We start from the raw sequence: 12,435 nt of genomic DNA, 5'->3' as shown, positions 1-12,435 counted from the left end.
GCTGTTGTAATACTACAGTATTATTTTTTTTTTTTTTTGCTCCTGTTCCATGACTATGCAAACTTTATTATTATTAAAAGTGGTCACAGATGTGCAAAAATGTAAGGAAAAATTAGGTTAGCTGATTATCCCTTCCAATAATGAAGCCAGTGTTTTCGAATGTAAATCGTGAAACACTTTTCTTTTTTTTTTTTTTTGCATAGGATGCTTTGGTCTTATTTCCCTCATGCCATCTGTGACCACTTAAAAGTCAGTGGAAAATAAGTGCGGTGGTAAGATTACCTCTTTTTGCTGGTGTGCTGAGGTTCTTCCACTGACAACTTTAACAAAAATACTGCTTCTTTCCCTCTCCCCCCCCACCCCCCAACCTAAACAAGAACTACCCTACTGACAAGCTGTTTTTTAAAATGAGGTAACCAACATAGGTGTGAAGTTATATATATCTGTTGTAAGGCCCTGTAACCCGTGTAAAGGCATATGGAGATGTAGTTACTGTGGAGTTTGTGGTGACTGACATAGTCCTTTGTGCGAGAGACTGGATAAAACGCACGTATGTTGGTTCGGAGGGTTCATGTGATTCAGTAGGCTCCCGCTTTGCTTTTTTGCCATAAGATTTCTGAGGCACGTAGTCTGGACCATATTTCTCACACTCCTCTTCTTTTTCTCTTGCCTTCTCGGCCATCTTTGCCTCCCACAGAGCCAGACCATGTTTTGGCTCATTCATGCTCTTATGCTGGTAGAAGACAAGTGATATCCTAGTAGGATGGTTCCTGTTGGGATTTTTCAAGGGGGTTGTTGCATGAAGCTCACGTTTTGCGCATTCAATGAGAATTGAACCATGAGATGGAGCAACTGCCACTCCTCCAATATCCGGGTCCAGAAAGCTCTGCTCATTATCTGACCAGATGTCATCGGGGTCCTCTGCTTTTTCTGGAATCATCACATCAGTTTTATCTAAACCACCTTGGGGAGTAGTCCTATCATGATTTTGACCTGGAAGCATGTTAGACATGCCATTAGCTGTGTGCGAAGTCATTTCACTATCCTTATTTTGGAGATGCAGTGAATTAGGAGGACCATTAAACATATTTGAAACAGAATGGTAGTCATGTGCTAAATGTGAAGGTGGCTGTAATTGATGTTCACCATTTTTATTCATGGAAGCATAATCCATGCTTGGATTACTGAGATTAGATTTTAATCTTGAGGCAACATCCATAAAATGGCTATCAGCCTCATGGGTGGGATAAGGGGAGAAAGACCCTACATGATGCACATTTGGTCTAATGGCGCAATTATTGAAAGAGTCTACCTGCATATTTTGGTTTCCATAATTCAAGTATTTGGGACCAAAATTCTGGTTATTCCCAAACCTATGCTGGTATAGTGTATGAATAGGTGGTAGACTTAGTTTAGATAGAGGGTCTTGGCTCTGATACCTATACAAGTCCATGTGCTGAGGTTGTGGTTGATAGGAACCCAAGTAAGAGGGACAGTTGTCCACAGGCATGTTTCCATTGCATTGGTAAGATGGATATTGGTTATTTTGATTTAGTGATCCTGAATAAGGGTTCATGGGGTTGGAAGAATTCAAATAAGACCCTGCAGGCTGTGATGAGGTTGTATAAATGTTCATGGGGTTGGACCCTCCATAGGGATCTGACGTATATGTTGAACTTGGATAAGCATTAGCTGGGTTAGGCAGCCTCATATAAAGATTTGCCGGACCTGAACCCGAGTAAGAGTTAATAGGATTTGACTGGGGGTTGTTAGAGAGAGTATGCTGTAGATGCTGTTGCTGCTGTTGCATGGCTGGTCCTGAAAGACGTAAAAGATCTGCAGACATAAAAAGAAAGGGAAAAATAAAAGCATTTTATTTTTAAACAAAACATTTGACATAGGCTCTTGAAGTAAACGCTGAGAAGTCATAATGGAATCTGTTCAAGGGAAGAGTTAAATTTGCATAAGCATTTTCCAAAATGAACCCCAAAACTGCATCCAAATAGAAAGCTATGTGGATTGGACAACTGCTTTTTCAGTAATGGTCAAAGGTCCATGCATATCCATGTGGGCAGACCTGTCTGAAAACTTGTCTATAAGTGTAATCCTGCCTATGTAAACGTATAGAGAAAAAAAGCTATTGCTTGAAATAAGAATTCAGGAATGATTAAGACTAGTACAATTACAGTAAAAGGAATAAGGCAGAATGACTAGTAGCTAAAGTCCTGCACTGTCTCAGCTGTGGCCTTCTGGATAGCCCTATACTGGATGATCATTGACATGTCACTTTACTGCTTTCTGCCTCAGTGTTCCTAACAGTAAAATGGAGTTAATGATTTCCTTTATATACAGCTTTGAGCTGCTAATGCAAGATCTAGATAATTGGACTTTTAGACATTTCTGACTATAGAGAAGTCATATCTATTCTTGGTCCCGAAGCAGCAAATTTAGGTAATAATGCAAAGATGTTCTAAAGCTTTACTGGACTGGGTTCCTCTGAAATTTGGGGCTTCTCCAAAAAATCTTCAGCCTTCCATCTCTTCTAACTCGGGCAGTAATGGGCAATGTGTGATGTGCAGGCTGCTCCAGGGTGATAGTGGTTTACATCAAGCTAGCTGTGCACTCTCAGAACCAATATTTATTTTATTTATTTGATTTATATGCTGCCCTTCCCAACAAAGGCTCAGGGTGCCTTACAACAGGAAAACAGAATAACTTAAAAACAGGAGAGTGACAAATAACTATTTAATTTTTGGCTTCCCTGAGGCTGCCAGCAAGAATCAATTAAGTCTGTTTTCGCTGATGGTTCTTTGTGGTGTTGTTTTAGCAATGGTGATGGGACCAAAAAACTTAATTAAAGTAGGTCCAAAAATCTACTGAATGGTGGCAGCTTGTGGTCATAACCAATGTAGACCAGGCTGGAAATAATGACTGCATAAACTAAGGAAATAAGGCTAGATGAAAGTATGGTAACATGGATATATAACTGGTTGGATCACGGTGCTCCAAAGTAGTCATTAAATACCTCAACATCTATTTGGGAGGAGGTATCAGGTGGGGTTCCCCAGGAGTATGTCCCGGGTCTGGTACTTCATTAATGACACAGATGATGGGATTAAGTGCATGTTTAGCAAATTAGCAGATGACGCAAGGTTGGGTCGTGTGGCAGACACTAGGGCTAGGATCCAGAATGACCTGGATAGACCAGGAAAATGGTCTGTAATCAATCAGATGAAATTTAACGGGGACAAGTACAAAGCCCTACAAGTGGGACAGAAAAGTCACATGCACAAACACAGACTGGGGAATGACTGACTAGGCTGCAGTACCGCAGGGTGAGAGACCTGCGAGTTACAGTGGACTATAAGCTAAAAATTAGTCAACATTATGCTATTATTGCAAAAAAAAAAACAACCCCCAAAAAGCCAACACTGGGTTGTATTAACAGGAGTGTCACTTGCAAATCACGGGAAGTGATTCTTCTACTCTAGTCAGCACTGGTGAGGCCTTGCCTGGAGTACTGTGTCTAGTTTTGGACCCCACACTTCAAGAAGGATGTGGACAGACTGGAAAGAGTCCACCAGAGAGCAACAATGATTAAGGGGTTGGGAGGCAAGATATGAGGAAAGGCTGAAGGAGGCAGGGTTATTTAGTCTGAAGAAGAGAAGGCTACGGTGGGATTTGATAAAAATCTTCAAACAACTGAAGGGTGATTATAGAAAGGATGGAGATGGGCTTTTTCTTTGTGGCTGTAGTGGGCAGTAGTAGGAGCAATGGTGTTAAACTGCATCAAAGGAAAATAAGGTTGGAGATTAGGAGGAACTTTCTGACTACAAGGGTGCTTAAGCATTGGAACAGGCTACCTAGAGAAATTGTGCAATCTCCATCCCTGGAAGATTTCAACAGGGACAGACACTTGGCTGAGACCGTCTAGTCAGGGACAATCCTGCCTTGAATAGGGAGCTGGACTGAGGTTCCTTCTGGCCCTGCTCTCCTATGATCCTATAATACTATGGTTCTTATTCAAAACAAAACAAACAAAACCCCATCAACAACAACCAAAACCTTCTCAGTATTTATCTTCATGCAATGCTGTCTGATATGTCACACTTCTGTAATCTTAGAATGCAAAATATAATATCTCAGATGTTTCTTGGGTAACAATGGATGTCTAATATTAATTACCAATTACATTGAATCAAAAACGCTTTAATTACTATTAATTTAACTGACAATCACTGTAGATGTGAAAGGTGGCTACTATAGCTGTTTAGGCATTTTCACACAGAACATGCTTATTTTTTGGGAGGGGGTAAGATAATTTTTTAATTTTTTTTGTGGAAAAAAATCTGTTTTTCATGACATAATGGCTGCTTGCCTGGGAGGCTGAAATTGATAAAAGCCAAACCTTCCCCCAACCCCCCCGCTCCCAAACAACCCTTAGTTAGTTCATTTGAAGGTAATCTTTTTAGACTTATGAAAAATTTCAAGCCTTTTCTTAAATACTCTTTGTCCCAATTTGGGCAAACCATTTTCTAAAACCTTAAAATTTTCTGCAGGATGAAAGCTAGATTTTTTGAATCAGCTCCAATTCTCTCTGAATTTACAAATAGTTTCTTTGTGATTCCACCATAACTTGGCTCTCTAATACACTAAAATAGACAGTAATTATTTTAAATTCAATAACCATGTTTGTTTTTCCCATGAAAATGCTCCATGTATTGAGACTTCCAGTTTTTTTCAAGGTTTATTTTATAAATACTTTTCATTTCTATGGACGATGACAAATATTAATAATTGGTATACTAATATAAGATTTATTTCATTTACCTGCTAGCTGTTTTGCTTGACTGGCAGCCTCCAAATTGGCTTGTTTGTGGCGTGCAGCAGAAGACTTGTCTCTTTCAGTTTTGTTAGAGCCATTTTCCAAGGAGGAAAGCTTTTCTGCTGCTGCTTTCTTGGCTTCTAGCTTCTTTTGCCGACATGTCTTAACAGGCTCTGCCAGCATCCTCACTTTCCTCCGAAAGGAGTTGAGGACTTGGATGCTGCCATTCCTCTTTTTTTCCTCCTGGCCCTCAGTGCTTCCAAACTCATCTATATCAGAGACTTTGTATAATGGGAGTACATGCAGCTGCTCATCTTCTGGAGTTTGGCCAATTACACGATTGTCTTCTCTAGTTAGTGTGCATACCTGTCAGGAAGGTAGGACAGAAAAACTATCAGAAGCAGCATCAAAGTAAGAAAAGAGAACATGAACTCTGTACTTCATGTTTCACTTTATACTGTCTGTCTGCTCAGATAGCTGTATAATGACATGTGCTGGCTGGTAAGATCTAATACTTGCAATGTAACAGATATAATGCCAAAGGGAGCATCCAATGTATGTTTAAATGGATTTTTAGTTCTCTTTTGCCAAGTTGGTTGTAAGCTTTAAACTTCTTTTTAACTTCAAGCCTGCAACTTCTGTTTTTCTTATTTCCGTATTTGGTAATGTTAATATACAATATAAGTAAAAAACGTGTATTTTCCTCACATTCCATTCTCTTCCAAGAAAGCTGGATAGCCAAGTGTTTCCAGAAGTAAATTAAATCATATGACCAACAGATTCACTGATAGGGACCTGCAATGCTAGAATCCCTGGAACCCTTCAGATGGCAGAAAGTTCTTAGGGCAACTTCACAGTGGAAATGCAGAATAAAAATCATTTCCATGATATTCCATATCCTTTCCCAAAGAATCATAACATTCTAAGAGGAGTATAACAGCATAGCAAATTGTAGGATCTTGTTCAGGAACGAATCCTCCTTCTGAGAGATGCTAAAACAGTGTCAAGATTCAAAGAAATTACCATTGGCCATAGCAATACATCCACCTTGTTATCTTTAGCTAGAATATAAAAGGTGTTGGCATTATCTTTTATTGGGGGAAGATATGAAGGGCTAATAAAAACCAAGTGCTATAGGAATATGACTTAATTAGCAAATCTTTGGTGCGGGGGTGCAATGGAAAGGAGATGAGTCAGACTACTGCTGTTTGTTTTATTATCGATAAAGTAAACATTCATACAAATGTTACATTTGGACAATATAAATTAGCTGGATATTCTATTTGGATAATAGTGAGTACTGTGTTTACTGGCAGTTGCCAGTGTAGTCACTTTAAATTACAGAAAAGCAGAGCTTTTTTTTTCTTTTCAATTATATTTAGACTGACAGTCTGCACCAGAGAGAACCCACGAAACCCTCCCTTCATTAGCCAAAATGAAGTTTTCTGACCAGTTCTTATAAAACCTTTCATGAAGGTCTCATGAATAATTGAGCAGGGCAGGACTGTCCAACTTCTGAGCAGCTAGGGACTGTGAGCTGGGTGGGCTGCACCAGAGAGGGTTGCAGGCCATGGAGGCTACAGGCCCCAGCTGCTGCATTAGTATAAGCCATAGGCTCCTGGGGCTGCACTCCCCACATGCACTGTTGGATTGCATGGGCAGCCACTGCACTGCGTATGCAGGCAGTACCCCTCTCTACACCATGCACGTGGGCAGCCCCCATCAGCTTCCCTGCAGCACTACACAGCACCACACTACAGGCTCCCCTGGCCCCATGAGCTGTGCCAGCCTGCCCCCTTAGGTAGAAGCAGGAAGAAAAAGCTGAGGGAGGAAGGAGCAGCCAAGAGACACTAGCTGTAATAGCAGCTGGAGCGATATGGAAGGCAGCAGGAAGACAGGAGCCTAGGGACTCCCCATTAATACTTCACGGGCTGCCAGTTGGACAGTCCTAGCATAGGGGCTTGCAAGTTCCAAATCCAGCTACTGCTAAATGCTTTTTCCTCTTAGCAGTCCTTATTATATGCAATCTTAAGATAAATATATTTAATTCCACTTCTGTAAAAAATTACCGCTGAAATGAAGGTGGCCATATGTATTGCTGACTTACCAGTGTACTTCCATTCTGCATATTGTGCAAGTCTCTGTGAGCATGAGCACAAAAATCCAGGCAGGCAGTGACCCCTGAGAATGGACGACCTTCTTTTAAACCCAGACGGCACTCTGGTGCTCTGTGTTCATACTCAATCTGGAAACAGATGTCGAAACTTATCTGAATATCCCATTACATGGAATTAAGGCTGAATAGTTTATCGATAAGGAGCGTGTTAGTCTTCTAACACGTCTAGTTTTGGTAGAGTACAGATTTTAAAGTGAACAAAACTAAGCAACTACTGGTCCTTTATGGCAATAGAAGTGTTGGCAAAATATCTGCTCCCATTTTGTTCCTTTTCACTCAGTTCCATGCTGTCTTTCACTGTTACTGTTCCATAATTCTGCACTGTGTATTTAGCTGATAATATTTCTCCTTAAAGATTCATTTTGATTTTTTTTTTACATTGGCCAGTGTCTTTTTTATAGTAAAATACAGTATCCGACATGCTAAAAATTCTAAAACTGAAACATCAGTTATTTAGGAAGATTGCAGTTCTTTGGAGAACTGATGTTAAAGGGGCTACATGGAAAATGTTGGTGCTATCTGACTCTTTGAAAGCAATTTCTGGGCTTACTCCTGGCTTGAGACCTATTTGTACTAAAAAAAAATAGGTAACTGATAATCAGCACAGTATTTTTCTATGTCTATTCACTGTGGAGCTTTATGATAGGTTTACACTGCAACTACATGCCATTTTTGGTTTTGTGTCTTATTAGAAAGTCAGAAATGGAACTGTATTTACACATATTTTACCAAGACCCCTAAATCTTTCAACTATAATGTGAGGAAACTAAGTTTACTCACAATTGGGTCCATTAAAGTATTGTGAAATTAGAGGGTTTACAGGTTTTGCTTCAATGCCCTGAAAATCTTGACTTTTTTTAAAATTTGAAGTATTTGTTTCAATCAGACCTTAAAATCAAAGCAACATTTGAGAGATTTGAACTTGTACAAAATGAAATAAGAGAGAGTATTTGGATTCAAATCCTCATTACAGTTAGGTTAGGAGCAAGGGGCCAGAGTCATATACAATGATGCTGAAGTTCCACAATATGCTCTTGCAGAATTTCTGCTGAATCCAAGCTGGCAAACAGGACTTCCTGGTATTGATTTAGTACCAAAAATGTAAAGGAAGCTCTGTATTAGAGCAGAACTAGAAAACTGAATGTGTTTTCAAGATTCAAAGGGATTTGGAATAGAGTTCCCTGTTTAGAAAACCTGTTTGGAGAAAACAAGGAGGAATGAGACTTAGGTTTACATGAAATGCTTGAAAGTGAATGAGCTTGAACTATTTATTAGTTATATTAAGAATTGAAATTTGTAAAATGCCAATATCTTATATAAACAATGAATAATGGTCCTTATGAAATCATCTGTTAGAAAAGAAAAACAGCACAAAAATAATTATTTGTATTGTTCTGTCAAAACCATTCTTTCTTTATCTTCTTTTGAAGAATGCCTTCAGCTACTTGGAGAGAAGACCACAGTTAGTGAGTTTAGAGTCACAAGTTCCTTCACAATAGGCCTTCAAATATTAGCTGATTAAAGCCATGAACAGATATTATATTTGTAGTGCTATGTAAACCACTGTGACACTACAAAAAGTGGGTGAGATCTTACTCCTCCCTGCTCAAGTCCCTGAAAACACTTAATACATAAAGTAGGTGGTTTCTCCTCCTCCTCCTCATTGCTCTTCTGTACCAGTCTTAAGGATGAGATGACTGTATTACAAACGTAGATGAACTAATGGATTTTCAGGGACTTAAACACGTTGGAATAAAATTTCACTTAGATGCCTCATTCCACTTACATGCCTAATAGGTGCAGTAAGATCTGGTCTTTAGTCTGAAGTGATGTTAATAGATTTGGGAGACCAGATACATCTAGAAGTGGTATTGCATCAAAATTTGATACGTATATCTGAAGAGATGCTGTAATGGAATAATAAAGTATTGTAGGTCAGAAGATGCCTACTCACAGTCACATGGCAAAATTAGCTTTACATGTACTAGCAGTTCTGCAAACTAAATTATAGACGATATAAAAATGTCAATGCACAAATTTGTGCATAAAAATGCTTAAACAATAGGCTTTCTCTTGAAAACTTCTCTGGAATGGTTACTTTCATGAATATTAAATTCACTTGTCACTTCAAGTATTAAGCAGAATCCTGGTGCTATTTCGGGATTCTACCACAAGAATATAGTTGTTGCTTTCTATTTCTCATTCTCCAGAGATGTGCCACTAATTTGGCCTCCCCTAGCAGTCACTGCAGCAATCATTAACATAAAGACCTACTGGTTTAACCAGTGAATAATACTAAATTCAAGAGCTTTAAAGAAACTTTCAATCACAGAGGCAAAGAAAATGTCCAGGCACTGGAGCATGCTTCTCCTCTGCACTCTCCAACCTGCCGGAGGCAGAGGTAACTGGAGAGTGTGATGTATAAACACAATGCAGACCAGTCAGCACAGACTCTGTTAGTGTTAACTGCTCTGCCTTGTATTTAGACAGGTGCAACATTTAGCTTTCTTGGAAGGTTGAATTCCATTGGTGTTATTCATGGAAGCTTTTTCAATTAAATCCATAGTTCCAGTTTTTTTGAATGAGCAAAATTTAATGTAACACCAGAGGATAAACTACATACAATTTCTGACAATAAAGATAACACATTGGTAAAGTGAAGCAAAGACTGGATTATTCTAGTGACTATCAACTCTTTTCAACCTACCTGGTTGTTATATGCATCAGGTGCAAGTTTCTTATAGGTAGGTGCCATCAGTGTTGATAGGTTTTGCAAATTGGACTCCAGTTTTTCTTCCTATTATCAGATGAAATAATTTAAGTATTAACAACTGTCTATATTAATATGCATGACATCTACAGTTTTTAAAGGCTACTAAGCTCTAAGGTACCATGGAAATTATTGTAAATGTAAGTGTAAATGCTTAGATAGATGTAACTTTTGCTTGAGAACAACCATTGTGAATTTGCTCTCAAGCATATTGATTCCTCCATTTCCTTAAAAAGTACAACACGCTTCCAGAAAAAATGCACTTCTGTAAAGCCCTGAACAAGCGCATTCATTTGAAATGCTACAAGTACATCAACTGCAGAGCCACTGTAGTAAAGAGCTGTGCCACCTGTGGAAGAACCAACTGCTCAAGGATGGGCAGGAGAAAGAATGGACCAATACGACATGTTGGGGGTTCAAGAGGCCTCCTGTAGTGCCACATGTAAACTATCCACAGGTTACATGCACTGCTACAAAATGTCACTACTTTTTTTTTGTGTGGTGGATCCATTATTACTGCACTACAAACCATCTGAACATACGGGTGCTAGTTTTTTGGTAGTGCTACAAGGGTGTATATAGTGCTATAAAAGTAATGCATGTCAAAGGCCCATGATCCTTAGGAGAAAGCATAGTATGCTATAACCATGACTCAATTAATATTTAGACAAATCATGTGCCCTAGTATGGGACGAGTTGAATCTAATCTTGATAAATCTAGTTATTACAACGGGGGGGGTGGAAATGGAGGATACCCTTGAAAGTCTTCTTTGGGTGCATCTACACGTACATTAATGTGCTTTTGCTACTGCACACTAAATTTAGTACTTCTAATGTGAGGTACTAACTAAATGCACAGTAGGCTGCCCTAATGTGCAGTAGCAAAAACACACAGGAGCAAAATTAGGCTTAAGGCACAGTAGCCGAATTTTACTGCACACCACCATATTAGCATGGTTCTTGCCATGACGCTGAAGTGCACAGTAAAATAGGCTACTGCGCATTACAGCATATGTGCAGACGCGCCCTTTGAAAATCTGAAGAAAAAAGAGGAAAATAATCTATCTAACTCAAGAGTTTTACATGCTGAGATTATCACACTTCAACATATTTCAATTATCTCTCTATGCAGTAATTTAAAATTATTAGAATACTTAAGACTTTGAAAAGTCACCAGTTTTTAAGCAATCAAGATATGTGGGTGTGTCTAATGCAAAGCAATTGGGGATTATGGATGACCACTTATAGTTCTTTTGGTTTTTTTAGGGAGAGGTACAATCTTTCAAAATTAAAGGCTCTTAAAAACATGAAGTGTTTTAGTAATTCTAAAATTGCTCCACTATTTCTTCATGCTCAGAATCCTAATTTCAGAACCTTGTTTCTTAAATTAAAAATAAGGGCTTCATTTCAAATGTACCAAAAACTGCAGCATTGGTGATGTAACAAAAATATAATAATCTTTAGGAGTTCATATCCTCATGTCAAAATATGAAATATAATTAAAAACTCAATCTTGGTAGGCACAGGTTTTGTTAACATTTTTCATCTTCTAGTTTCATCACAAGTTCTAGGTTCACAGGAACCCAGGGTTAAAGTATGAAACTGCCAAAAACCTTTTACTGTGTCCCTTCTCTGGCTGCTGTCAAAACCCAGAACCATCTTATTGCTTTCATTTTCAGTCTATGAATTGCAACTCATAAAATGCTGCTTCTTTAAATCCTTGTTCATGAATATCCTGGTAGAGATGTGCATTGTGCTATGCCTACGTTGCAGTGTTATCAAGCACAGATATTTTATAACTGATAGGAAAAAAGGGAAAATATTATAATGTCTCCTTTTTTAATATTAAATATATTAGTATAACACCAGTCCATATGACGCATACTAGATATACTGTATGGTAACATGGTTTATGCCTTTGAAGAGCTGGTATAAAAAAAATAGGTTCCCCATCAAGAATTTTACCAAGATCTTTGCCTTTTTCATCAAATTATAAAAACTGAAAAATATTTAACCAGGTCTCTGATTGCATAATTCACTGACTACATGACATGATAAATACACTCTCAACTTCTGTCGTATTCTGACCCAATGTCAGTAGACATGCAGGAATCTAGGGTCCTAATCTGCTCTCCTGCATGCCAAAAATTACATCAGGCAAGCAGAACCTTCCATAAAAAGGCAGTGCATGAGTACTGGAGCACCAAAGTCAGAACCTCGAGAACAGCTTGTGCCTCACCTACAGGTGTGGCTGCTATCCTTTCTAATATGATCTTTGCAGTTAGTGTGCAGTTCTGGGGTCAAAAACATATTGCAGCTTGGAGGTCATGCTGGAAGCTGTCAGTGAGGCATCATCATGAAGAAAATGACCCTACCAGTCCTACTCTCTTACTGTACCTCAAAGCTTTGTCATAGTATTTTTGTGCAGTTTACTGAAGCTCTGAGCTGCAAGATATCATATGTCTTTACTTGGTAAACCCCCTGAGCTGCCCCCTGGAGTACCTGCATGTGGAATGCTTGTCTGTGCGCCTAATATAACCACAGTTGTTCACACTACTCATTCCTATAATTTTGGAAGCCTGCAAAAATGGTTTCATGCCTTATGGTTACCAGTGTTTTGGCAGTCAATAAATCTTAAGCCAAAGAATATTTCATAAAATGAGG

General features: G+C 38.8%; 1 protein-coding gene across 3 annotated transcripts in view; it reads right to left on the bottom strand.

The window, feature by feature from the left end:
* Nucleotides 1–6: 6 nt before the first annotated feature.
* Nucleotides 7–12,435, bottom strand: part of TET2 (tet methylcytosine dioxygenase 2) — a 67,351-nt gene continuing 54,922 nt past the window's right edge. For 2 of the 3 annotated variants that reach the window (XM_025208777.1, XM_006027561.3), the window contains exons 7-10: nt 9,709–9,798; nt 6,933–7,070; nt 4,831–5,191; nt 7–1,836 (exon numbers count right to left, since the gene is read on the bottom strand). In XM_025208777.1, coding sequence (XP_025064562.1) covers nt 434–1,836; nt 4,831–5,191; nt 6,933–7,070; nt 9,709–9,798 — 1,992 coding nt within the window. In that variant the 3' untranslated portion in view covers nt 7–433. The remainder of the gene's footprint in view (nt 1,837–4,830; nt 5,192–6,932; nt 7,071–9,708; nt 9,799–12,435) is intronic. The other variant, XM_025208778.1, reaches the window with a different exon arrangement.

This window comes from Alligator sinensis, unplaced genomic scaffold, assembly GCF_000455745.1.
Source record: "Alligator sinensis unplaced genomic scaffold, ASM45574v1 scaffold1092_1, whole genome shotgun sequence".
In the NCBI taxonomy this organism is placed as follows: Eukaryota; Metazoa; Chordata; order Crocodylia; family Alligatoridae; genus Alligator; species Alligator sinensis.
This window is presented reverse-complemented; position numbering and strand designations above follow the sequence as displayed.